This window comes from Malurus melanocephalus, unplaced genomic scaffold (genome assembly GCF_030028575.1).
Source record: "Malurus melanocephalus ecotype Western Australia unplaced genomic scaffold, MMel_1.1 scaffold_22, whole genome shotgun sequence".
Classification (NCBI taxonomy): domain Eukaryota; kingdom Metazoa; phylum Chordata; class Aves; order Passeriformes; family Maluridae; genus Malurus; species Malurus melanocephalus.
Window position 1 is genome coordinate 2151725 of NW_026623254.1, and position 27709 is coordinate 2179433.

General features: G+C 42.4%; 1 protein-coding gene across 1 annotated transcript in view; it reads right to left on the reverse strand.

Moving 5' to 3' along the window:
• The window catches only part of CACNA1C (calcium voltage-gated channel subunit alpha1 C), a 413981-nt gene that overhangs the window by 53256 nt on the left and 333016 nt on the right, over positions 1-27709 (reverse strand). The window contains exons 22-31 of the mRNA XM_057390048.1: positions 24441-24547; positions 22950-23037; positions 21778-21885; positions 21057-21109; positions 20804-20950; positions 19721-19922; positions 19135-19293; positions 17136-17246; positions 783-866; positions 64-147 (exon numbers count right to left, since the gene is read on the reverse strand). Of these exons, the coding sequence (XP_057246031.1) occupies positions 64-147; positions 783-866; positions 17136-17246; positions 19135-19293; positions 19721-19922; positions 20804-20950; positions 21057-21109; positions 21778-21885; positions 22950-23037; positions 24441-24547 (1143 nt within the window). The remainder of the gene's footprint in view (positions 1-63; positions 148-782; positions 867-17135; positions 17247-19134; positions 19294-19720; positions 19923-20803; positions 20951-21056; positions 21110-21777; positions 21886-22949; positions 23038-24440; positions 24548-27709) is intronic.

Here is a 27709-nt window from a genome sequence, read left to right on the forward strand (position 1 = left end):
AACCCGGGAAAGACGAATGAATGTTAGAGCAGGCACGATCATGGACAGACGCCAGCTACTTACGTTCACCTCGGTGATTGCTATATCAACAATGCTACCCACAACAATCAAGGCGTCAAATGTATTCCATGCATCACAGAAATAGTGCTGCATGTGGCAGAGAAGCCAAGGAGAGAGAGAGAGAGAAAGAGAGAGAGAGAGGAAAGAAGGAAGAGGAAGAAAGAATGAGAGAGAGAGAAGGGAGAGAAAGAGGGAAAGGGAGAATAGAGGGGGAAAAAAGTAAAAAGTAAAATAAAAGAAAATAAAAATAAAAACAAAACAAAAGCATGAAAGAGGGAGAGAAGAGGAAAAAAATAAGAAAAGAAAGAGGTTACGTGGGCATATTAAATAGTCTCTTACCACTCTACAGTATTGGTTGCTCAAACCTCTGTAACGTTTCATATGATGGAGGGTATCAACAAAAGCCTGGTTAGTCAGAAAGTTACACTCAAGCATGTCTACCTTTTGGAGGAACAAAAAGCACACACACCCCAAACTCTGTGCGCTTTCACCAGTCACAGCCTTGGGGCCAGCTATGACAAGTGAAAAAGAAGGAGGCATTTCCCCCCCTCCTTTTTTTTTCCCTGGGAGAAGGAGAAGGACGACGGCAAGTTCAATAAAAGCATGACTAGAGGGAAAAAAACCAGAAAACAAAAAGAGAGAGAAAAAAAGAGAGAAAGAGAGAAGGAACAGCAGAGGAGGAGGAGGTGGTGGTATCCTGGGGAGGGTAGAGTAATACTCACATTAGTTTCACTGAGAATGACGTCTATAATGCTGCCAATTACGATGAGGAAGTCAAAAACATTCCAAGGATCACTAAAGTAACCCTACATAAGGAAGGGGCAGGCAGGATGGGGATTAAAAAGGAATGTTAGACAGACAAAAACAGTTCAAAATTACCATTAGAATTTCTGCTCTGATACCTCAAGGGGTTTTCCTCTTAYGTCTACTTGCTGTGTCTCAAGTTGTAGCCCAGGCCTGAGTTCCCTGAGCTGTGTGAGCAGCCCCTCTCCAGCTCATGCGATTCCAGTGAAGCCACCCCTCCCCTCCAACTCTGAGACAGGGGCTGAAGGGAAGTCACCCATATCATTTTAAATGTGGCTGCTCACAGGAATGGGGCTTGCAGGACCAGCTCCTCCAGACATYTCCATTCCTGGCAACACAGCACCCTTCCCATTTGGCTTAGTGGGGAGAGTACAGGAATAGTGTGATATTGCTCCTTCAAAAAATGGCTCCCCACTGTCAATATCAATCCCCCAGTATCCATGTTCCAACTGTAATGCTCTGTGCTGGCACAGGGAATAGCTGGCTGTTGTGCCATGGACGARGAGAGGGCACAGCAAAGCTGGGGATGTCCTGTGTCAACTTCACTTTTATCTTTACGCAGCCACRGTCAGTATTCCGACAGTCATTAGCTTAACAGTTTCTATTAGAAATGCTCTAGRTCCTGTCTCAATAATACAGAGCAAGACTGGTATCTTTGTTACTCTGAAAGCACATCTGCACCACAGAATGGAGGTGTGAATGTAGCCTGGCTCATCCCACTAGGAAGGCAACAGGAGCAAAGTTGGCTTTGGCATTGCTCAGAGTGAGACCTGTTGCTCATTCTGCTAAAGACACAGCAGCACTGTCACCTCAGCTGTCCAGGACAAGCCATGGCACATCACTTCAGGGGCTATCTCAAACATCTCATTGTCCTAAGCAGAGCTCAGGATTGCTTAGGATTAGCTCAGAGCTAATCAGCACTGCTTACTGTCCCCATCCTGCATAGTTTTTGGGTGCATAGGCTGCAAGGATACAGGACCCTCTGGGAAAAGGTCCTGTTCAGCCTAGAAAATGAACTTCCATATGTATACTTCCAATGTCACGAGCAAAGAAAATTCATCTTGGCTCACTGAACACCTGTGCCAATCTCTTCCCCTTGTTCTAAAGTCTTAAAAGGAGGCAAACATACAGAATCCTCCGTCCTGCTTTCATGTTTGGTTTTGTGAGCATGGGCTAATCTGACCTCCCTGTTTCCCAGCTGCAGCATGTCTCCTGTGAGACTGAACCCGAGTTGCACTGTGACTGCTATTCTTAGTCAAAGAGTCAGGTCATGGGTAAAGTGTGAGTCTGTGTTCCCAGGCAGTGTTGCAGAAAGCAATAGGGAAAAAAATAATAATAAAAAAAAAATTAAGAAAAAAAGAAAGAAAAGAATTATCCCAGTACTGGCACTATACAAAGTCAGGCTTGGGAAACTCAGATTACTGTGGGTTCAACCATCACAAGGAGCAAGCACTGACAAAAAGTGTCTTTCTGTCTGCTGAAACACTGCCTCCATGAGACTTTGAGACTCACATTTATGAGAACAGCATTACGCTTTGGGCAGGAAAAAAAAAAAAAAAAAAGAAGAGGCAGAAAAAGCCACTGCCCAGCTGGTTCCGTGCCAGTGAAAGGAGTGGTAGAGGGGACTTTGAAATCTTCTCCTCAAAACCAGAATAAAACACCTTTATTTTGTAGCCTGAAACAGGCAACTCTCTTAGCAGATCTAYGCTGGGAGGAGCAATCATGCCATGGCTACGCATTACTACACAATTAGCTACAACAGGGAGGAAGGAAACAGGAGCAAAAGCAAATTCAGAGAATATTATTATTCAGCGTCCAGCCTAGAAATACACAACAAATATTAGAATGAATTCAGTGGTGATGTCCAGCATCATTAGCAACCAGATGGACCTGGAATAAAACTGTAATTAGACTTCACCAAGAGGAAGGGGAGGGAGAGAACAGCAGATTAAATTGTAGAGGCAAACGCATTTTGAATAAATAAAGGACAGACACAGATCATATAGAGTTACAAAAAGTGCCTTTGCAGCCTGATGCAACCTTGGCAGACAGTGCACTTGCAGGATCAAAGAACAGAGTAGAAGACAGCAGACCCAATCCTCCTGCCCCTGTCCATGTGCACASTCCTGCAGAAGGCAGTGGCACTGCCCACATGCCAAATACATACATGTGGTCAATAGTATGGYTCTCTTCTACTTCCTCTCAAATCACATAGTTTAGGAATTATTAAGGATTTCAGCAGGAATCCAAACAACTTCAAGAAACCCAGGAGTTTGGTTTTGGGCAGCTGCAAGGGTAAAGATCCAAGGCATGTTGTTTAGGTTGTGCCCATGAAAATTATGACTTTTAATGATTTTTGAATCTGTAGTGATGGACAGTTTGTATTTTTACTATGATTAGCATCATACTGCAAAGAATGTTTTTGGTGTAGCCAAATTTACAATTTCTTTTTACTGAACAGCTTCTTACATAGAGCTCAATAATCATCACTGCTGGTAAAACAGCATTTGCTGTTGATACAGAACCCAGGTGTCAAGTGGCATTAAATCCTGTCCTCAGATGGCCACCAAAGCCAGTGAATTAAATATTGTTCCCAGTAGCAGTAATACAACCTCACTGGAAGCAAAGACACTGAACTGACAGAGTTGGCACATCTCAGGAGAGATTCAGGCCTGAAAGAAAAGGTCCCTTTTCCACTGCCATCAAAAATAGCTGCTCTGGACCTTTGAGACTCCACAGTATATCTGGAGTCACTCTACTGACTTCAGTAGTGTTGCTCCAAATTTACACTGTGAGTTCCTTCTCCTGGGATGCTCTRCTGAGTCTCATCAGCCAGATTCTTGCTTGAAAGTCATGGGCTGGTCTTCTCTGGGATCCCAGAAAGGGCATTATCCCAGCCTGTAATTGTGTGGCTGTAAGGTGAACTCAGAGGGCTCTTCTCTCCTTCYTGTGTCTCTTAGATGAGTGATAGAGAGGAACCATGGATAGGAATGCAGTTTTACTCAACCCCACATCCAAAATACTGGTATTGAATTAAGGAAACACATTAATTTTAAAACCTTCCTTTCCTCCTCACCTGCTCCCTCTGTGTTTGAAACAGAAGGGTGAAAATAGGAAGATATTATTCACAGTAAGAGAGCTGAAGGAAACAGAGAACACAGATGCTTCATTTGGGTGCAAGGTGATGGAATCCWYCCCTGAAAAGCCACCCACCCTCCTTAGAGACATTTACCTACRAGTGGCCATGTGGGACTTAGCTTTGGATCAGAACTCATAACCCGGTCATGAGTTATGAGTGTGCAATGAGAGTGAACTACACCCCTTCAGGGCTTGCCTCTTGTCACCTCAAAGTACCTCTTCAAGCCACATTCCTCACTGGAGTGTACCAGGGTGGCTCACGAAAGACAAGCTGAGTGAAGGAAGAGCTTTCACTCAAATAAAGAGGTTGTATTTCCAAAACACTTTTCCCACCAGAAAGTTCTGCATACTTTTCCCAAGAGGGTGGAGGTCTGACTGGAAATGAATTGATGGCACTGTTTGTTTTTGCAATACAGAATTTGGAGTGTAATACTGTGTTTTACCCATAAAGGGAGACGTTTGACCCTGATTAATCTATTATTTATTTATCTATTATTATTTATCTATTATAAATATATTTATATATTATCTATTATTATTGCATGCCACAGGATAATGGCATCCTCAGGGGTAGTCACCCTCTATTGTGGGATATCTTTGGAGATCCATGAAGCTTTTGGGGAGAAAAGAGGACAGAGACCAGGAGGACTGGATAGAATACTCAGGAAGCATGAAATAGCCCCACCAGTAGAGCACATTTYCCCCCCCTTTTTTTTCCCCCAAAGGTAGCAAATGATAGTATATCACCACATGATCAATAAATTACTGAACGGCTGAGCATAAATATGCAGTAGCTGACTGGAATGGAATCTCATTTGTGTGAGAGGAGCAGACATTTCCGAATGAGTATGCCAATCATTTTTAGGTTTCCTAGATTCTGAGATTAGCTATTAAAAACCTAGGGTTTATTTAGGTGCTGAGGGAGGCATTGACATCTCTGGACACATTTACTCCACTTTCTGAATATGAGATCCTAAAATGGATATTTAAGAAGCCTTAATAATAGCAACAGGGAAAATTGCCCACTGGAGTCTATCTGAAGCTCAAAGTTATGTGGAGTCCATAAGAATATAAAGTAGCCAGAGTGCTGCATTCACACTGAAGCACAGAATTCCTCAGGGGAAAGGTGCTGTTGAGTCATGGTACTGGCTGGGTTTTGAGCATCGAGCCCTGTGGGACCTGCAGGGTCACTTGTGTGTTAATTTACGTGTAGCTGTTTATCAGCTCAGTCACAGGTTTTCATTTCTGCCTCTTCTGAGGCAGCTGGCAAAATTTAACAAAGCCCTCTGAGAAAGAAGGTCTCTAAAGATGAAGAGCACAGCAAGGTCAAGGTTATATACTGGGTGAGATCTGAATGCAGGTCAGATGTCCCCAGTGGAAGGTGATGCTGCCCTGCTGTCAGGAAAAAGGGAAGGACACGCATACAGGCATGCATGTTTGTATTTAAGGACACAGAAATGAAGCATTGAGGAGGAACAAAGTAATAATTAAACAGCCTAAAAGGAGAACAAACTACAGGAGAACKTTGCTACCACATCACTGAAATAATCCCTGGAATCAACCTGCATCCCTGAAACAACAAAAAGAAGCATCGGTCTAAATCARCTGAAGAGCATATATAGGAAGGAAAGAAAGGGGCTGATACCCTGATACTCAGTGGGATTTCTTAGCAAAAATTTCCTGCTGACTGTAAAGGGCAAAGCAGACTTTGCTGGGGATTTGCAAAATGAGATGAACTGCTACTCTGGCTGATGTTTAGCTCATACAAGAATTCCTTTCTGAAAATGCTGCAGGCTGTTTAGAGCTGTGAAAGTCAGTTCTCAGACCTTATTAAAAGAGGTTTTCCCTTGCAAAAGGCACAGTATTGAATCAAAGGACATTTACACAGTTCCATGGCTCTTGGCATGYGCTCTCACAGCAAATTTGAGGGATTCACATGTGTCCTGAACAATCTCACAAAGCTACAATAGCTCCTGACATGGAATGGAGATGTGTGTCAGATGCAAATTCTGTTGTGCTAAGACACCATTTAGCCATAACAGCAATCAGGGAAATTCGCAGAACCTAATAGAGAAGGAATCAAGTGGAGGATGCAGCTGCTTGGAGTTCCTGGCAGGCTGCAGGAAAACAGCATCTATTTGCATACTATCTATCAACTCTCATCCACTGATGGATTAATTCTGAGACACAGAGTCCCTGCAGTTCACCTACCAGTCGCTGTAATGAGTCACTGCTGCAGGGAATTAAACAAGCCTCCCTTCTACTCCATCAAATCTTTTCACCGACAGGGAAAGAGAAGAGGAGCTTTTCATCGCTCCAGACTATTCTGGTGAGYTCTGAAGAAGCCTCATGCCTCTCTGTTTATTCCATTATAAAACAGGAACAACTTGTAAAGCAAGATAGATGCTCAAAAATGTTGATTTTTCCTTAATCTTCCCTCACTTGTTTCATGCTCTCTCTCACAGTGAGGGCACCTGTGAAAGCAGACAGATGTCCTTTTAGATCTGAGGACCTGCTTGGACATCCTGAACATTCTGCTTGACAGAAACAAAAGAGTTGGAAAACCTGAATGGTTTTCTGTGATCTGGAAGAAGGCCTCAGCTGTTTATTTCTAGGTCACTGGTAGAAAATGAAGATACCTCATTACTGGCAGCCTTGAAGTGGACACCTGATTATTTGAGATTCTATGGGTCCTAAAGCAAATTGCAGGTCTCACCTCTGCTTCTGGTGAGCAAATATCTCCATCACAGGGAAAAAGGTCCCAGGTCCTCCAAAGACTGGGAGAGAAGCATGGCAAAGGCAATATGGAAGCATTTATTATGAAAGCATCTTTTAGACATAGTAAAGACTGTATTTCAAGGCAACCTGCTGAGAAGGCCTGAAGAAATCATAACAGTAAACATGCTGAAACTGGATGATTCAACTAGMTGATCCTGATGTGATTTTTGGCCCAGATTGCTCTTAACTGACTTTGAAAGAAGGGTGAGTAATGCCTCTAAACAAAAATGACTAAGACCTCCTTGATATAAATGCATGAAAATGGTGGCACAATAGCTGAAAGCTCTCCTATAAATTTTGCTGTCCACCTAGAAAATAAGATAAACATTCTTGACCTTCCTACAGGTATATTGGGGCCCAGCAATTATTAACCCCAGGRGGAGTTAGGCTCTTTTTCTCATGAACAGTAAGACCATTGCAGTAATTTAACAATTACTGCTCTGTAGCCAGAAACCAGYCTTGTTCTCAGCAAAGAGGAACAAAATCAGCACCAGTTTTACCAGAAAAGKGATGGTGATGGCTGAACAGATCATTTATCACAAAATGCATTCCATGAGAATTTTGCTGTCAAATTCCATTTGGAAGAAGCTGCAAAGACTTCAGAAGGTCTAGAAACAGCATGTCTTGATGAGAGCCAGYAAATAACTCTTGAAGGCAATAAAATAACCCAGCAATATGAAACTGTCCTATGAAAAGAGCTAAAGGATGGGATTTACTGTTTAAGATAGTCTGTCTTCTGAAGTTGGACTGACATCCCAGCCCAGGGAAGAATGATTCAAAAGAAGGAAAACTCAACCTGTAAGAACAGAGATGACATATATCCCAGAGTGAAGAGTCACTTCATGTTGTGGGAAGATGAGACAGTGGCAAGCAGTGGATGAAGAAGTATCCTGAATACTGAAGGATATACTGAATATTCCTGAAGAAGTGGGCCTGGACTTGGAATAGCTTTCCTCTCCATATGAAGCATGGGAAGAAGCCATGGACTGCTCTGACATGGTTGCTGTGTGGATAGTGGGTACTGACTGGCAGAAATGCACAATGTTCAACAAACAGGGCAGTAGGTATGAACAATAGGTTTTAACATAKTTTCTTTTATTTGTAAATTATGTCCATTTTCATGGAAGGCCTAATTTTCTATGGATTAGAGTAGTTAACAAAATAATACTTCTTTTCACATAATCCATCAATCATAACTTGCCAAAAGAGAATGATTACTCTCATTTTATTCTCGGGGAAGCAAAAAAAAACTATCATTTCCAAGATCTGCAAAAGATGCATGAGAGAAGGGAAATCACCTCTCTTAGATGTCAGYCAGGTGACCATTTGCCAGTGGAAATGTCTTTTTCTAGCATGATGAATGGTCCCTAACAGGCACTGTATCACAGTCTGTTATCTGGTATCATGTGAAGATTCACATCTGTGAGAGCTTCTGACCCTTTAAAACAACCTCACATAAAGTGATAGAGGGTTGGGATTTTTTGTCTGAGAGGGAGAGCAAGACACTTTTCCCTGGCACTGTTCCCTTTCCAGGCTGTTGCTGCTGTCRATGTTGTTCTGAGTGAGGCCCCTGTTCACCATCCCACTGGGCTTTTAACACCGTGCAAATAATTTTCGGTATTAAATAATTAAGTGCAATAGCTAATACAGTMCTTCCCACACTGTTGCATTGTGCAGTCGTATAATTATTTTTGATCATTTATAATGACATTAAAACCCCCAAGTGCCAGACTGAAAATACATCTGTCATAATGTTGCAGCAATATGCAAATTCTCTGGGTATGTTTGCTGTGAAGGGAAAGGTCCTCTATCATTGAAGCTCTCATACAGCTCCTTTAACAGTCTTTTCTGCCCACTGAATCCTCTGCTSATCCTTCAGAAAGCTGGAGGATTGCACAGCTCTGGCTGATCATTGTTAGAGAYTTCACATATTTTCTATAGTAATTAGAGGACCTATTTGCAGAAAATTGCTGGCCTTGTCCTCCAGGAAAGAAAACATCCTGCATTTAAACAACAGATGTAACATGGGGAGCAGTAGATCAAACAGCCTTTTTGTCTCTCACCAACTGCTTCCACCACAACATGAAAGGACAAGTTCCTTTCATGAAGAGGGAAGTTTGTTCTGGACACTCATTTCATTGTTGGCCTCTTTCTTAGGGGCACCAAGAAAGAAACAAAATGAGGTGCACTCTGCTCACGCTTTTGTGCCAGACGTGTTTATTTTCCGCAACAAAACGGGAAAGAGCCTACTTCATACAGGATGTCAACCAGTGCTGACAGGGAAGGCTTTGATGCTTCCTGACCCAGATTCAAGTAGAGTTATGACTTAGGATTCAGGGTGAAAGTTTCATTTTTCATCATCCATCTCGTTTCTTCTGTTACATTCACCTACCAAGTGTTATTCACACTGCATGACTTGTTTAGGTTCAGTCACGCCTATGCCATCTCAGAATATAAGCATATGCACAATAGAACAACTTTAGTCTGGCACTACTTTCTTGTCCTTTAAAGTGTTTGGAATGGCCAGATTTTTCTCTCCCACACACACTCAGGAACTGGTGAGGAGCTCAGTGAAATCTAGAAGCCATCAAAGAGGATTCCCTGTGCTTTCACATGATAGAGAAGGCATTTATCTGCTAACTCCTTATCTGTGGAAACTATTGCTAAAACAACCCCATCCCTGAACATTCTGTTGCAAATTTTCTTTTTCTGTATTAGCTGGAAGATTTATTATTCAAGGCTCTACTTGATGGGCCAGCACTCTAAAGCACCGGAATGCAGTTTCTCTTTATATTTCACCGCCTTGTTGGCAGCACTGATGCCTGAGCAGTTTCAATTTAATACCTGAAGTAACAAATCCAACTGCTTTGGCTCTTGGCTAGTGGGGTGCCCTTCCACGTTCTGYGAGAAAGCCTCAGTGCTGAACTGCTGGGAGAATGCTGTGGCACAGTCTGAGCTACAAGAGGCTCAGTTACTTGCCTAGCCTCTCTTTTCCTTCCTTTTCCTGGACATATGGGCAGATAGAAATTCTGTCAGGCAAGCAGCATCCAGGAGCAAGTCTACCTGCTGACTGTGCCAACCCACTGATGCATATAAAGGACTGGGATGAGCTGGTCATCCATGCCCAAAATAATTATTTCAAGTATTTCTTTACACCAAAGTCACCTAAACATGCTGCTCTGACATACAGTACTTTTAGTATCTACTGTTTTCAGAAAGGGTAAGAAAAGAGGCTCATTCTTCCTCCCAGACAACATGGTCAAAAATGAAAGACAATATGATCAAGTAGCCACATGAYGTGTATGCTCTGCAAAATGCATGGAAATCCTGGCTAAAAGGTAATCATAGTAAAGAGAAAGCAGAGGAGTGATTAATTTCCCCCTTTTTTGTTTATTTCCAAAACCCTTGAGGCTGATTCAGCAATTCCTCGAGAGCCTCAGACTGACTGCACACATGCGATACAGTATCTGGTTGGGCATGGCAAAGATGTCAGGGATTTCTGGTCATACAGCAGCTGCTGGGCTTGCTGAAGCAGCTGAGATTAATTCCAGCTGGGCTGCTGGGGATATAGAAGATCCAGAGGAATATAGAACACACTCAGACTTCACCCAGAACAAAATCTGGATGAAAAAGGAAAGCCCTTCTGAGGAAACATGATGATGCATTTTGAAACAGGGCTGAGATTAATCCACAGAAGAAGGGAACCATATTGTACCCAACTTTTACTGCAAATTATTCTGATGAGGCAGTACACAGGGAGGCTCTATGGCTGAGGTACTAATGTGTCTGAGCATGGAGGCCTGGGATGAATGCCAGGGAACTTCGATGAAACATAGAAGCACAAAAAGATGCTCATTATCTTAAAAGGTATGGGTTTTAATTAAGTTTTTAATTTTCTAAAAATCCCTTCCCATGTTTACTTTTTTTTTCAAATCTGTTTCTGTTTTTCTTTTCCTTGAACCATTTTTGTCCAATCACTTTTTCCTCCTTTAAAAACATTTCTTTCACCCAAAGCCAGGATGGCGGCTGGAGACCACCCTTCCTCTTGCAGTGGGTACATGACTCAGTCATCAAATACTCCACGTTTAGATGCTGCCCCTCCAAAAGAGAAAATGCAATACTGAAGCTCAGGAAAGGAAAAAATTAGATGATTACCAAGGTTAAGGAACTGCCAAAACCAGCAAAGAAAATCTGCCAAAAAAGAGCCATTAGACAACCATCGCATTTGGCCACACAGAATCATGTGGCCACACTCCATGGAGGGAGGCAGCTGCCCACACCATGGACTCACATTTACACAACTTAAACCACCAATTTGTACCACCTCCAGAGCATGTGATTTTTAACTAAATATGATTCCTGTTGGATGGAGCTGAAGTGTTATTCAGCTCTGAGCAAAAGACCACTCAATTGTAACCAGTTTTTCCAAAGCTTTTTAACAGTACAGAATGTTTTTACTTCCCTTTCTCCATACAAGCTGGAGAAATAAACCACTGTGATGAATGATTCCTGGCAGCATCCTAAGCTATGTAGGTATTTCTAAAGGTACTAGAATAAAGAAGTACAAAAAGCAGTAGATTTCCAAAACTAACCGACATTGTGGTGCAAGGGGATAAGAACTGGTATAAATTTCAGCTATTTGTGAAAAGGCTGAAGTCTCTTTCCTGACCAAGGAATAACAGATTATGGTTTTGGTGAGAAAGAATGCCAGTAGTATGAGGCAGTCAGTGTGACTTTAGGAGAGACTGCTCCAAGATCTGTTTATAGGCATAAATGTATGAGAAATGTACTGGTAAAAAGGGAACAAAAACAGATGAGTCATTTTGCAGGTTTTAGAGGAGATATCTGTACATCAAATGCATGATAAGCGCTGACTGAGAGTAACTTAAAGAGGAATAAAGAAGTGCAAATGCATCAGGGGAGAAAGAAACACTGAGGACAAAGATCCATCAGTACATGGAGACCAAGAAATAACCATGGGTGTCACTTATGACCTCCACCACACACAGGGTCACAGCTCGTCCTGGGATCACATGGGATTATGAGCTTTGTGCTGAATGTGAAGCTTGTTTGAAACAACYCACTGAAATCTGAACTCTGCTACATAAAAATGACATGTAAGAATGGCAAGAATTCTGAGTAAAGTAGCAGTGATAAATGAGGGACTGAAGAAACTCTCTGAGGCAGGACAGATGGCGTTGTTACAGGCTGCTTTACAAGTAACATCTATAAACACCCAGGGAAGAAAGGTGCTGACAGTGTCTGGTAAATGGAATAGACTTGTGATCTGCAGTCTCTCTGATAGTCATAATTCCACAGAGGAAATCTCCAAGATTCCCTTTCCACAYGCAGACACTGATTTGACAAAATATATGATTGCGTGCTTTACTTTATACATAGCGGTAGTTCCACGGATATGTCTTCCCTACTTTGAGATGACAGGCACACCAGGAAAAAATTCATAGCTCTTGGATTAGTGTCCTGCCTGAGCTAATAAGGGGACAGATGAATGTTTCCTGAAAGAAAAAGTAGATGTGGCTCATCAGTAAAACAGCCCATTTCAGAGAGCTGGAACGATCTGAAATTCCTGGAGGAACATCCATCCTCACATTACCGTGTACATTGACAGATGGTGTGGCTTCACATGAATAGGAATTTTAAGTCACCGTCTTTGACTTGAAAAGATAAACCCCAGGCAGGTTTTGAAGAGCAGCTGGCCCTTCATGGACCAGTGCTTGTGGGGATTCTTCTTTAAGAAGCTGGAATGGTGGTAGCTGTGAGCAGCACACACAGCACAGCTCCTCATTCCCTTTAGTAGTTTTCCCTGGAAAAAGCCTGAAGCAGCAGCAGCAGCTTTCTCCATGCAGGAATTGGAAAACAGCTCATCCGACTGGCTGGAGAATTTATAAAATTAGGAAAACAAAGTAGCAAAAGGCCTTGGTTCAACAGTGTTTCTTTTAGACTGCCTGTCTCTTTGAAGTAACTAGTCTTGAATCAGTTTATGAGCATCAGACAAGACAAACACTGAGGTCCATTTGGGAGTTTTTCTTTGGAGCAGCATATTAATACTCTGTAAGGAGATGCAGGRCATGTAGTTTTCTTTAACAGCAGCCCTAATCACCCCAAATCTCTCCAGCTCACTGTTAGCACACCCTCTTGACGAGACTGCAACAGACATGAATGGGCTGTCTTATACAGTGCTTAGATTAATCCTGCAAAAAATGGGGTAACTGACCCTCTGCACCAGAAAAAGTGTCCCMCAAACCCACAGGATTCTCAGAAGTCTTGTCCCTGCCTAGCAGGCACTGAGTTTGCCACAGCAGCAGCTGCTCCAGCTGACMCACCCCTCTTCTCTAGAGCCTCCCAGGAGACCAAGCAAAGGGAAACAGTGCTCACAGAGGCTGGCCAGCCAAAAGGACAAGGACCAAAGGGACTTGCTGACTACAGCAACCAATCTCAATAGTAACAGCATGTTCAGTCAGGAAAGCCCTTGTCTTCCTACCCCCTTCACATATTTTCTGTAAGTGTTAGGAGACGAGCTCTGACGTGGTCTTGGCTCCTTATTCCTACAGCTGGCCTTTCAATAAGTAAAGCCTTCCTCTCCYCACAAGAACTAGAGGAAAGCCTGGATAATTCATGCTGATTCTTCGTAGTCAGGCACATATGTGAGCGTGCTTCTTACCTGTGCAACTGATTGGATTTGCTTTTTTTCACCTTTAGTATCAAGAGTAGTAAGGAGGACATCTCACAGAATGGGAGTGAAGAAATAAAGAAGGGATGCAGTAAAAAAATCTATTCAGTCAGGCAGCCACCTTTTCTGTTGTTTTGCATGTAATACACAGGAGTGCATTTTATTTAGTGGACCTAAATTTGCAGTGGTAGGTTAACAGTTGGACTTGATGATCTGGAATTRTCTTGATAATTTTCCCACTCATTTCCAATTGAATCTGTGAGTTTATAATAGTGCAGGCCACACCAAGGGCAGCAGCAGGAACTCTGCATATTAGACTTCCCTAAAGCTGTTCCACAYGAGCACATCCCTGTGGTGACTTCTGTAAGAAGGTGCATGATAGCAGCTCCAAATACCTTGGGGATCTGTCCTAGTTCCCTTTCCAACTCTCCCTGGTAAAGGTATGAACAAACAGCAGCTCATTTCCCCTGGTAAAGATGAAGAAAGCCKTATCCCTCTGTTGCTGCTGCAGACCGTTCAGTCCAAGGTGACTTTAGGAAGTGGCTCTGCCAGGTCGAGCTCTGTGGTGGCTGCTTCAGAGTAACAACTCAGTAACTGCTTGTCTTGCTGTAGTTGAAGGTTAAGCTGCAGCACCCACCACTGGGTTAAGCACCCAAAAAAAAAGGAGAAAACAGACTGAATGTTGCCAGCTTAAATTATGTGCTCTGTTCTGTTCTGCCACATTCTCCTGGGGCTTGCCATTAGAACACAACACCTTCAGCTGAGTTTCCTCCTTTCTTGTTGTCAGCCATAAAGCTTAYAGCTCTTTTATTTTAGGGTATTCTTCAGAAAGAAAAGAGTGATGTTTGGGAACAAATTCAAAGTGAGACAAAGCAGCTTAAACAAAGGTTGGTTTGTGTTTTCTTGCTAWGGAAATGACAAACGAATCTGTCTGCAGCAGAGATGAGCATTTAATCTYGCCATTTCCCATCTGGGAAACACTAATAACACTCAGCATCTCATTTCTTTGTTGGGGGGACTTGGTTGGTCAGGAGACAGGTAGTAATATTACCCCATGAAATACTTTTGCATTTTCCCAGCTGGTGTTCCTGGGGACAACTTCCATCTGCAAACATAGTTTGGCCACAATGTGTAGCCAAGCAGATCAAGGTAACTACTTTCTCCATGCTGGAAACTCTCATTTCAGAACAAATTCTAGACAAGTTTATCTTCAGTACTAGTATGGAACCTGAAGAGAAGTAGGTGGTGCTCCTCAGTGTTGGTCAACATCAGTCTGAGGTTCATCTGAGAGAGAGGATTGCCATCCTTGGAGAGCAGGCTCAGGCAATATGGAGCAGGGAATGAAGGCTGCAGCCAAATCCTTGTAYATAACAGACAATGACAAGTTACACAACGAATTTGGTGTTTCCAAATCCGAGTCACTGAACTGGTGCTCAAAATAATCCAGTGTAAAAATACTGCAAAAGGAAAGTCTTTTTGCTGTATTAACTGTTTTCACAAGGTCAATCCTGCTTTTCTTCCCTGTAATCTTTTACTTCAATTTTTAAAATGTTGGGCTTTTTTACATTAAGGTGTTTAATTAAGATAGAGTTAGGAGTTAGTACCATCTTTGGCATACGGGCCAGACCAGGATTTGAAACAGTTATTGTTATTGCTGGCTATCCCTTCACCTGAGGTTGTTGTCTGAGTCCTAGCTGAAAAGACTTAATTAAGATGCTATTATTCTCATCTCAAGGAAGATTTCTTTTTTTACTCTCATTTTTTCTTTAGTGTAGTAGTTGGGGATTTAGTTTGGAAATTACAGAATCATGGAAAATTGGGCTGAGAGGGGCCCTGTGGTCTATTCCATTTGCCTGTCTCAAGGCAGATCATAGATTCCTAAATGGTTTTGAATGAAAGATTCCCCCAAATTAATTTCAAGATCTCAAATTATAGAGATTCCACAATCGGTTTAGGAATTCTGTTCCAATATTTTGCTTGTATCCAGAGCATACATGTCTATTCTCAGCTGATTTTTAAATACTTTTTTTGTGCAGTAAAACTTGAAAAGAAGGTAACAGAGGAAAGTAAAACACAGGAAGTAGAAAGGACTTCCAATGTCATCAATGCCAATTCCTTACTCTTATAGGCAACCATGTCAGGTAAAGCCTTCCTTGTACATGCACAGAGCTCAGTATTGGACCTGGCTGAACTTTGCCCCCTAAATGTTCAAAACCAAACTCTGCTGAGATTCTCATCTTTCCAAAAGTTAAGAATCTTGTGTAAAGTAGAACTGCAAAACCAGAGGGACATTATAAAGCCTGTGAGATACACTTCTGGGTATGTGATGTGCAGAAAAAACTTTAATGAAGTGACAGAGTTGCTAACAGACATGGTGAAGTCTCAAAAATGAAAGATAGACCTCTCTTGAAAATTAAAATCCCTGCTGAAACAGATAATGATGCTTCTAAATTTCCCAAGATAGCTGGATCTCACAAAAAAATCAGTCATCAGTAGGACTGCACAAGATGTTCCTAACTTCCAAGAGAACTACATCTGAGMTAGGATAGTGATATTTGGCTTGTCTGAAAAATAAAATTGTGACTATTCCAAGAAAAAGTCTTAGAAAGTGTGGAAGAAAGAGAGGCTGGGTGGGGGTAAAGTCAACATGGAGTTAAGAAGAAAAAAATAAGACCAAATTCAATAGAAATGGAGAGCAAAGTTTCTGAACTGAGGATGAGGAAGATGTTAGATTACAGGAGGGAGGAGCTAACTTCAGTGATCYCCTAACTGTTTAACATGAAGGACAAGCACACATGCCAGACATAAAAGTTCTCTTCTTTACCAGTGTCATAACTGATGCTCAGAGAGCATCTACCATCTCCACAATGTACCAAAGAATCCTTCAAGACACAACCCCGTGTGTCAAGGTACCACTGAAGATATGAAAAGACATGAGGAACGTATATTTAGGTATCTGGATTCAACTCTTTATGAGACATCACTGAATTTTAAGCMCCACAGAAGAAAGTCTTGAGTAGTTCTGTGGGGTCAGGATCTTTGTCCTTGTCCTGCAACAGCTAKGAGAACCCAGCTGGAAAAGCTTGGAGGTTATAATCACTAGCATAATATCATGGCCCAATGCACAGGACAATACTTTCAGACAGGACTTGCTGGGGTACTGAATATTATCAATGAAGTCCTAAATTCTAAACTAGAGCAATCCAAACCATCATTGAGATGTAGCCCTCCCAGAAGAAACATTTTTTCCAAAGCTCATAACTCAAAATGAGTCATGCCTGATTAACTTCACTTGGGTCAGGAGACTAATCATGAGATGCTATTTATAAATTATGTAAAGAAAGTCAGAGAGAGAGCATTAGAATAACATTCAGAATGGAAGACATGTTATAGCCTTAGCACAGAGTCACTATGATGACAAAAACTAGGAACCTTCTTTATTAGCAGGTGTTGCCTTTTTTACTTTTTTTAAAGTGTGTCTACTCTCCAGCAAAAAAARTTATTAAATATTAGTGAGACTCCAAACCAGAGAGCAACTGTCCAGCTCAGTTCTTGGTGGGGTAATAGATAAGAAAATTTCACCTCCTCCTTCTCCTCACAGCTGCCCCGCACACATGCACACACACACACAGAGGCCAGGGAAATCTACTCCTAGAGCACCTACCTTGGGTTTGAAGGCGATTAATTTCAGGACCATCTCCACAGTGAAGAGGCCAGTGAAGAGCATGTTGAGGATGTTCATGGCTTCCTTGAACATGCAGCTCTGACCGTAGTGCTGAAAAACAGCATCCCAGCAGGAGTGTGAGAATAGGACATGCCRGCAGTCAGGAATACACAGGACCCCTCCCATTCTCCCTTCATGCCAAGGTTCTCTAACGAAGATCCCAACATGCTTCATTGTTTCAATTAAGAATTCCCATCTCCCTTCACACAGAAGCATTCCCATGCCTCTATCCATTTTTGCCACCTGGTTCTGGATCTCACCTTATAAAAAAAATCTTTTTGAGGAGTGGCTACCAAAATCACACTTATCTTTCCAATTCAGGGCTCATTAGAAATTTGCATAATAGTACAAGACAATCTCCAATTGTGTTTTTTATCTCAACCATCCCTAATACTTGGATTACTTTTTTGTTTGATTGTGATTGCACAGTGAGCAGGGGTTTCATTGAGCTGTTCATAATGATACCAAGCCATTCCCCAAGTAATTACACTAAATTTAGGATTCTGCAAAGTACATGAGCAGCTCAAATAATATCTTTCCAATATGCATTAYCCTGCATTTGTCAACTCAGAATTAAATTTGCAATCATGCTGCCCATTCACTTAGCTTTATTAAGATCTTATGAAGTTACTCTCCATCTTCTATTCATTAATTCGAGCAGTGTCTTCTGCAACTGTTGCCATCTCACTTTTCACATCCCTATTTCCAAATCATTATTCTTGAGACTGATTGCACTGCCTTATTCTAAGGTCACCTTCCAGTTCATATTACAAGACCCCATTTGTAGTTGCTTAACTTTAATATATTTCAACCAGCTGGGATGGATTTTCATATTCTGTAATGGGTGATTTATTCAAAGAAGTTTGAGTTAAAACAATTCAGCCACAGCTGAAACCAAGGCCAGGAAAAAATACAATGTTGAGGCATTTTCAAAGTTTCTTATAACACTTTTCTTGAAAGGCTCTAGTACTTGCAGGACCCTGTTTAGAAACTTGAAATTTTTTACTGGCATGTCCCTTATTTTGCTGTCTGTTATGACATGTGGCCCCAAAATAAACCTCTGAGAAATTACACTTTCCTGAAGATGGATTTAGACTTCCTAGAATCTCCAGAGGTGCTGTCCTGCCTGTGAGCTCACAAACATCTCTCGTCTTCTACCTCTACCTGCCCTGGGTGTGCACCATTGTCACAGAAACCGAGCAGCTTCACAGCTTCAGAGTGAACAGGACAGGAGAGATGAGCTGAGAGAAGGGCRCTGTGCTGTGCTTATGCTGCCTCACTCCTTGTTTGGGAACTTAGGCAAAAAAGCACAGGAAGACTTTTCAATGGGGATAGAAAAGAGCTAGAGCAGATGATGAGAAACTAGGGAGATCAAGAAATCTGGTGAGATTGGGCTGAAGACAGTGAGAGGAAATAAAGTGACAATTGCCCATGAATACAGACTTAGACTTTTAGTGAGAGATGGAAAATTGCAGCTAGTTTTGCAGAGGGACTGGGAGTGGGGCAGACTGGGATTAATCTAGTGGAAAATGTAGTCAAAAGGAAAGAGGAGGGGTGGAGGGGTGCATGGGGAGTTGAATGCAAAGGAAGGATCAAACTTGTGGAGTAGAAAAGGTGTAGGGGAGAATAGGGTGGAAAGGAAATCTGTCGAAAATCCAGAAAATACAACTGTGAGCCTGTGAAATGAAGGACTGGCTGAAGAGTGGGGATCTGGACTGTTTGGGCCAAAGACCAGGGAAAAGGGTGCATAGATTGGCTGGGTTTTAGGAGGAGAGAGACACGCAGGGAGGCCTTGGGCACAGACTAGAATAAACAAGTCATGAAAGTACAAAGTTGGGGAATTGTACAGAACAGTTAGGGTGTATGAGGGTCCATTTCCTGACTGAAAGGCAAGTAAGACTTCTTTTTTCACCTGGGGGTTTTCTGCTTGCTTACTTACTTGCATGGCCAGGCAGATGGTGTTCAGCAGGATCAGAACGAACATCAGGTACTCAAAATASGTGGAGTTGACCACATACCAAACCTTGTACTGGTACTGGTTTTTAGGAATGTATCTCCGCAGAGGCCGGGCTTTCAGGGCATACTCTACACACTGGCGCTGTGGAAGAGGCAGGGTACAATTAAAACTCAACCCCAAAATAACWGGGTGATCAGTTACCTTCAAATGTAATAAAAATACAATATGTTTCAGGTTTTTTACTAAAATTATAAATCTTGGTAGAATAATTTCTTTTAGGTCATAAGGTGGATGTGCATATTCTACATGCAATTACTTTAGCCTGACTCTGCTGCTGTGCTCATCTAATCTCAGGGAAACAAATGGTACAGCAAACATTTTTAAGTAATTATTGTCCCCTGAGCAAATCTTACAGCAAGATGTTTTTCTACCTGAAAGATGTCAGCAAAGCCAGCTTACAGTTTTATCTTGTTGGGAAGCTCTGCTCATCTCTGTACGCATTTATCTAGTAAAAGCTTATTCTCAATGCATTTTTTACCTTTAGTGACAGCAAGGTGTTGTAAATTACCTGGTTTTTGTCCAGCTCACAGTTCTTGTACTCTTGTTCTCCTTGTTCCTGAAATGTGACGATGACGAAACCAACGAAGATGTTCATCATGAAGAAAGCAATGATGATGATGTAGATAATAAAGAAGATGGAGATCTCAACCCTGTGATTATAGATGGGTCCCACATCCTCCATGTGGGAATCAATGGACCTATACAGCAACCTGAAAGCAAACAGGAGCCAAATGCAGAGAAAATCTGCAACTGCCTTGAGGCCTTATAGGTGWTGTTATAAAGTTTAACTTTTGTGATTTTCTTGATCAAAATGAATTCCCTCAGAGATGTGGAGGCTTGCACTGATCTGAGTACAAATGCTTTCAAAAGAGAAGACCTGGCTTTTATTAACTTTACACATTTGAACCTGCTCAGGGATGAAATGTTTTTTCACAGTAGAACAAAACCATGCCCCTCAGTTAACAAAAGACAGGAGAGTCCCAAGAGTTGTTGGGAGCTGAGTTTAGTGGGAAAAGGGGATCCCAGGAGTTAACAGTTGTCATCACTGCTGTTGGCATCACCTGGTGACACAGGTCAGGGTCAGCCCCCTRACACCCTGTATTCCATGTCACCCTGACTGAGTGGCTCCATAGGAGTCTCCAGCTCCTGCAGCACAGACAGCACAGCCTGGAAAGACACCCATGACTGCCAGCACTGCAGAGAAGGCACTGTTGTGCTTCATATTGCCCTGCTGACTCCATGGGGAAACCTGGAACTGGCATTTCTGGAACGTACCTGATACACACTTCATATTCATTTATACACATAATAATTGTAACAAATACTGGTATCACTGCTAATAYTGGAAATGATTTTTTAAGAACTAGAGACAGTGCTTTGCAGTGTTTACAAGCACAAGAACAGAAATTCCTGCAAGCCCTGAGGAATTTACAAAGTACGTATTCCGCAACTGCTGCTACTATTGCTATATTTAAAGCTCTAGACTTATTTAAATACTTAGAAAGGAAAAGACCATGCTCTGCATGTGAATTTTCTCTTTTGAAATGAATGAGGACATTGCTAGTGTTGCACTGGTCCAAGAAACACTCACTCTGGCCAGCCCTCAAAGGTTGAGACGGTGAAGAGGGCCATCATGGCAGTCAGGACGTTGTCGAAGTCAAACTTGCTGTTCTCCCAGCTCCGGGGCTGTATCATGGGCTGGCTGACCTCCCCATCCTTGTAGGTGATGTAGTACCCTCTGTGTGGGGAGARCAGAGACAGAACATGGCAGACCTGCACTGGAGCACGAGGCGCTGAGAGTGGGCGGCCAGTGAAGGGGAGGGATTGGTAATGGTCAGACCCACCTGCATTCTGCTTCTGTCTGCTTGGAGCTGTCAGTGCAGCTGTACAGCTTGCCCTTGGAAAGGAAGAAACAGGAATGAAGCTTCTGACAGCACAAGGGTTAGGGCAGATCACGTAGCAAGGTGTTGGCATCTACTACTTGGTTAACCACCCGTGTGCTTGCACGTCCTTTTGCAGACTGATGTAAGCAAACTGACTTGAGGGTTGCCTCAATCTGGGTAGCACAGAGCACAGGCTTTTGTCTGCTTGTACAGTACTTCTATGTAYATGTCATGTGTGCTGCAGAATARGTTTTGTCAGGAGGGTGGTGAAGGRCAAAGAGAGAAAAGCAGACCTATAGAAGTGAATGAACAACTCCCATGATTATTTGGTATGCCACTTCCTCTGCAAGATGGGAGGCCTGCAAGTACCAATCCTTTTGAACAGCCCCCTTCACCTTCCTGGGACCAGGCTATGCCCGTSTCAAGCTGTTTAGGAAGAACAACATTACTGATGATTTCTTATGATCACAGATGATGGGCAGGAGTTCTGCATGTGCCTGGCTCAGTTTTGGAGAACTGCTGGTAGAAGCCGCCCAGGAAACGCTCAGAGTGCCACAAATGTTTTGCCTTTCACACACAAAAGACTCCATTTTCCCTTCCTCAGTTTTTTTATACTATTTTTCTTCCCAACCCTTAATACAGCTCAATGTAATGGATGAATGAATGGGTCCAGTGGTCTTACCTTAAACAGCTGAACTCCAATGCAGGCAAACATGAACTGCAGCAAAGTGGTGACAATCACAATGTTCCCGATGGTTCGGATGGCGACAAACACACACTGGACCACGTGCTGCAAAAGGGAGATAGGAACAAAAGTAACTTGCAGGATTGTTCTCAACTGCTTTGGCTAARGGAGAGGCTCAAGAATAAAAACACAGATAATAAAATGAGAAAATGCTTAATTTATACCCATTGAGTATTGTCTCAGGAAAGGGGACCAACTTGTTTCATTCCTTGCTGTACTTTTAGAAGCAGGCAGAAAGGGATAGGAAAATACCAGAACTCAGCTCTCTGAAACATCCAGCATAGCTGGGGCCTACCAGCACATAGGAAGGAGTCTATCTAATACAGAAAGGCTATGTTTAGGGTTGTGGGCCCATCTGTAGCCCTAGAAAACCACATAATTTCACCTCTGTGGTTGAAGGGGTCATCCAGCTGAGAAGCAGCTTGTCAGAAARGGACCAGGGAATCCTGGTGGACACAAGGTTAACAGCCCTCACTACTAAGATGGTAAGTGGTATCTTGGGCTGCATTAGAACTTTTAGCAAGGTGAAGGAGGTGATTCCTCCCCTTTCCTCAGCACTGGTGAGACTACTCCTGTTGTGCTGGGTCCAGTTCTGCCTTCTCAGTACAAGAGAACCATGGACATACTGGASGAAATCCAGCAAAGAGTCACCAAGACGGTTTAAGGRATTGAAGCCTCTCTCCCRTAAGAAAAGGCTGAGAGAGTTGGRTCTGTTMATCTTAGAGGAGGSTCAGAGGGAYCTGGTCAATGTARATTAATGGSTGAAGAGAGGATACAGAGAAGGCAGAGTCAAGCTTTTTTTCAGTGGTTCACACTGACAGGACAATGGGTACAAGCTGAAACAGAGTAGGTTTATCTGAACATTGAGAAATGCTTTTACTGTCAGGGTGACTGAGCATTGTGCAACCAGAGAGGTTGTGGTGTCTCTCTCCTTGGAGGTATTCTAAAGYCTGGGCAACCTGCTCTCAGTGACTCTGCTTGAGCAGGTCCCTTCCAACCTYAACCATACTGTGATTCTGCTGAAACATTACTTGAAGCACTGCAGAAGTCCTTATAGCCTGAAATAACCTGAATTTATAGTTTATAGAGTGCACTGGAACTTTTCTAACCTTCAGTCCTTTGGCTCTGTTGATGGCCCTCAGTGGCCTAAGGACCCGCAGAACACGCAGGATCTTCACCACATTAATGGCACTGGACCTGGAAGAAATTATTGGAAAGTTTGWGAGATACAGCAATGTGGGGAGTGTGCTGCAAGGGCAGATCTTTGAAATCCTTCACAGTCCTAGACCACTTAAGGTATTTAGTCAACTCTTTGCCATGGCACTTCAGGKGTAAGGAAATCAATCTCTGATGCTATCTTCACAGGTCTTGCTTTGTGTTCTGGCTTTCATCATCTCTGCTGTATTAATGAAGGGGKAATGGAACATGGGCAAGGTATATTTTTAGAGCAAGACTTTGTAGATATCTATGATACAGAAATTGTGCCAAGATGTAGTCATTTCCAAGGCATTTTCAGATAGGGTTCAAAGAAGCWCTCAGTTGAAATATTCACAGAAGAGTGAAAACTCCATGAGACTCCAGCATTAGAGGTATACTATCCACTCTGAGTTTGATCGTGCAGTGTGTGTGGCTCCTGAACTCATGAACCATTTAAGCATGTACATAAATTTAAGGATGTGAAAACTTCCACTGAATTGATTAGGATGACTTATGTGCTTACTTTTAACTACTGAACACAACTATACTGCAGCAGAATTCTCTGCACCTTCCAAGACTAAAACCCTGGCTGAGAATYTTCCTCATGCTGTATGACATCATATTCTCCTACTGATTTTGGGAACAGTTTTTCTATTAGCATACTAAGAGTCTAGTTAGGTCTCTAAGAAAGAAATAGCAGGTCAAAACAAGCACAGTGCCATTCTTAAGACCTTAACTGAAAGCCCAAAGGACCTCACAAATTCTGCGAGACTTAGTGTGCAATGTTTGTGGTCTGCTGACTTACAACAGTTACAGCTGGGAGCTTGTTTCTTATCAGATGTGAAACTAATTAGGAAGTTTTGTACCCAATACACAGAGTTCCACATTGTCAAGTAAACCTGTACACTTATTAAGCAAATTAACAGAACATGACAGAAATAGAACAGCCACCACCACTCTGAAGATTCCCACAAAACTCTTCAAGCACTTGGTGGTCTTCCATTGACCAAGACTCACAATATCTTAGGCAGTAGCAAAACATTTTCAACCCATTTYCCAAAGAGGTTATGAGAGATCTAGGAGGGAACTGGACTGTTCTGAATTGATACARTGAATGGAAGGTCATGGAACAAAGCTAAGTGTCATGATTCCCAGTACACTGATTTCTTGTTCTCACTTGCTTGATCTGAAGGATTCCCCCCTCCAGGACACCAGTGCAGCATTTCCCAATTACCTCCCCTCTTGAGGATGAATTTTAATGGTCTTGAATTGTCTGAGAAAAAACACCTCATGAACACCTCAACAGGCTCATGAGAGGTAAGACAATGAGCCYGAGCCACGCCTCCCCAGCCCAGCCTTACAAATCCCCCCCAAACCCAACCAGCTAGAAATAGCTCACTCACTGGATCCCAAAGGAGATGAGAGAAACGCTGACCACCAGCAGGTCTAAGATGTTGAAATAATTCCTGCAGAAGGAGCCTTTGTGGAGGAAAGCCCCGTATGCGGTCATCTGCAGGGAGGCACACGGAGACACAAACACACTTTGCCATCAGCAGCTGCTCAGGAACCAAACCCACCTGGTTAGGCTCAGAGAGTATCATTGGGGAGGGGGCAGTATTTCTAACATGGCAGACAATTTACCCCCAGACCCCAAAGGAGAAGTTGAGCCCCCATGGAAAGAAAAGAGAGTGAAAAAGACAGCAAGATAACTATGACAGGCTTAACTAAAGAAAGCGTGGAAATTATGCACTTTGAGTGCAGTGAGTACATAACATTTAGAATCAGCAAAGCAGCAGAACGAGCATTTGCAAAAACTACTCTTTGCAATCACATGCTTTTCCCTTTTACTTCAGTGACAGAGACACTGAAAAGGCCTCTTTAACAAAATTGAGTTAAAAAAAAATAAAATGGGCTCTTCTGTAATGCTTTTCAGTGCTTAGACCAGCTGCAATGGACAGTTGATCACTCTTCCCTCCAAGAAGGAAAACCAGAATCCCTCAGGGATTTGATGCTTTACTGCTGAACTGAAACAACAGGAGAAATTACTGCTCTGTYCAGTTTGCTCCTTCTGTTCAGCTCAATCCCATATCCCTTTTCCTATGCATCCTCATTCATTTTTACTCTAGATGCAGTTGCATTTTCTCCTTAGTTTTCCTTACAAAGCCCAAGGCTATATATTTTGAAACAGAGTAATTTCTGTATCTTGGAACAGAGTAATTTCTCTGTGAAGGTAAATCATTATGAACATCACCTGGCAGAGGGAGGGAAAATAGTTATTAATTTTGCAAGGGAGACTCTACCCCGCCTGGCTATGAAGGGGTATTGAATACCTGCTGACTTTGAGGAAGGTGTCACATCTTCAGAACTGGATTAAGTGACAGTGAAAACAGAAAACTTGAGGCTGAGCTCTGTTACACAATGTGACTAAATGAGTTTGGCCCAGTTAAAGATGGTGAGTAGATGGGGGGATTTGTACCACCTACCTTAGACTCGGTGAGTGATCTAATGAAGCTGCTTTGAAGAAACCCCATCCCCACAACTGCTAATGTTCCTTCATTAGGAATTCTCATTCCCCATCCAGGAGTACAGGCTAAGTTTGGTCCTGTGAATCTCATCTAAGTTAGGTGTCTAAAGTAACCCGAGGCAGACACCATGAGACCGTTACTCAATGATGAGCTGTAGCCAGACTCCAGCTGAGAAGTGTGAACTGGAAAGTCAAACTGGAGTTTTCTGGCTTCCACCAGTAGCTCAGGATGGCATATTGGCCGGTGGTTTCTAGCCTGTGACAAATTTATTCAGAGCAGGGTGGAAGGGCACATGGTATTTCAGATTATTTTCTTCACCAAACATCCATGACATCAGGGAACTGACTATCAATCAGACAGAACTTAGAAGGGGAGRAGGAAGTATAAACTCTGGTCTTGGCTTAGAATTTATACTTATAGACACATTCAGTTGGGGAAGGAAGGAGGGGTTCTTGCCATAACAAAGGTGGTAAAGATACCCTTTACTGGTTAGATTTTGTATGGCRATCTTRAAAGAAAGACACCATTGAAATCAAGAGGGGAAGCTCTGCTGAGTTTAAGTTCTACACAAACTGTGGTTCTCTCAAGTCCGTTGAGAGATTTTGTTATCTCTGAAGAAATCTCAAAGAGTGTATAATCTATATTTGCCTCCTATCCGGGGCATTAAACAAGCTATAACCTTTTAGGATGCCAGTTAAAAATCCTTGGCAGTCACCTTGCCAACATTCACCAGAATGCAGGTGTTGTTATCAGCAACATGAGGGCAGATGAGGCTTGTTTCTCCACAGTCTTGAGTATGGCCATTCATTCATTTTTACCATTTACATTAACTTTACTGCTTTGCAAAACATGGTGCTCAAYGCAAGGCAGCAGAGAAACATGCACTGAGAAACCAAGCTATTTGTGACTTATGGTCCTTGCTCAAGTTCCAGGGATGTTGTCATAAATCCACCAGGTTAACAGGAGGACCTGGGGAAGGCCCAGGTACTGTGCAGTACATTCCCCTGATGAAAACTGCAGTGAGCCAATGGGCTGGGTTAAGCTCTGCTTCCACGGAAGTCATTAGGAGTGTTACCACTTCCTTCAAAGGGAGCAGAATCAGTAATTGTGACTCCAAACAGATGCCTTGAACTATCATTTCATTTTCAAATGTTGCTGTTGGGATATTTTCCTTTTTCTGACAAGCCTTTTGGATCTGTCATGTGATCTGTGAATGCTCGGATTTATTGTGTAAACACAGATGCAAACTGCACACAGGCATAATGTGTACATCTCCCTGGAGAACATTATGGCTTTGGTAATTTCCAGTCATATCAGTAAAGCACGTTTCTCTATAAAAATATGCAGGGGCCACCCTGCTTGCCAGCCTTCCATATAGATACTGTTATTAGGGTCTTGAGCTGCAAAATTTGAGCAACTCTAAGGTACTGCCTGCCAGAACTTAGAACTAGCTTGCTGAGAAAAAGAAAAAAAAAAAAAACAGCTGCCAAGTGAACCTAGCATTTAGAAAGCCAGAACTTTGCTCAATTACTGTTATTTAAATTATTAGCCTACCAATTTGGGAAAATTAGAGTTAAGAACAAGGCAGCCTATTTTTATTTTCTTCTAAGCGAAACCATTCTCCTGTACATTCCCCTTGGTATAGAACATATTCATGGGAAATGGGAAGCTGGGTTTTRAAGCAGCAATTTTCATTGGCAGCTACTGTCCTTGGTGTTTCAGTGGTTTATACTCTTGATTTTCTCTCTACACCTAGAAAGTGAGCTCTTGTGCTGTTCTCCCTGCCTCTTACTTGGCAGTGCACCCTGTAAGCTCACAGAAGTCATCAGCGCCCTTTGGGCTGGTTTCTGCAGAATAGAGACCTTCTCTTTGGGTGTAGCATGTGTAAGAGGTGTGTGTATCCAGAGTTTCTTGAAGACCAGAAAAATCCTGTTTTGGAAAGACTGGCTTGGGCAGAGGGAGAAATTTATGAGGCATGGCCTTTTTCTTTGTCCTCTCTTACATTTCCCAACATTGCATCCTTTCATTGCAATTCCCCTAAAAAGCATTGTTTTGCTATAGGCCCTCAATTACAAGTTTGAATATCAAAATTTCCCAGGAGACTTTTTAAGCAACTACCAAAACATCAAAATCAAAAGAAAAACAAC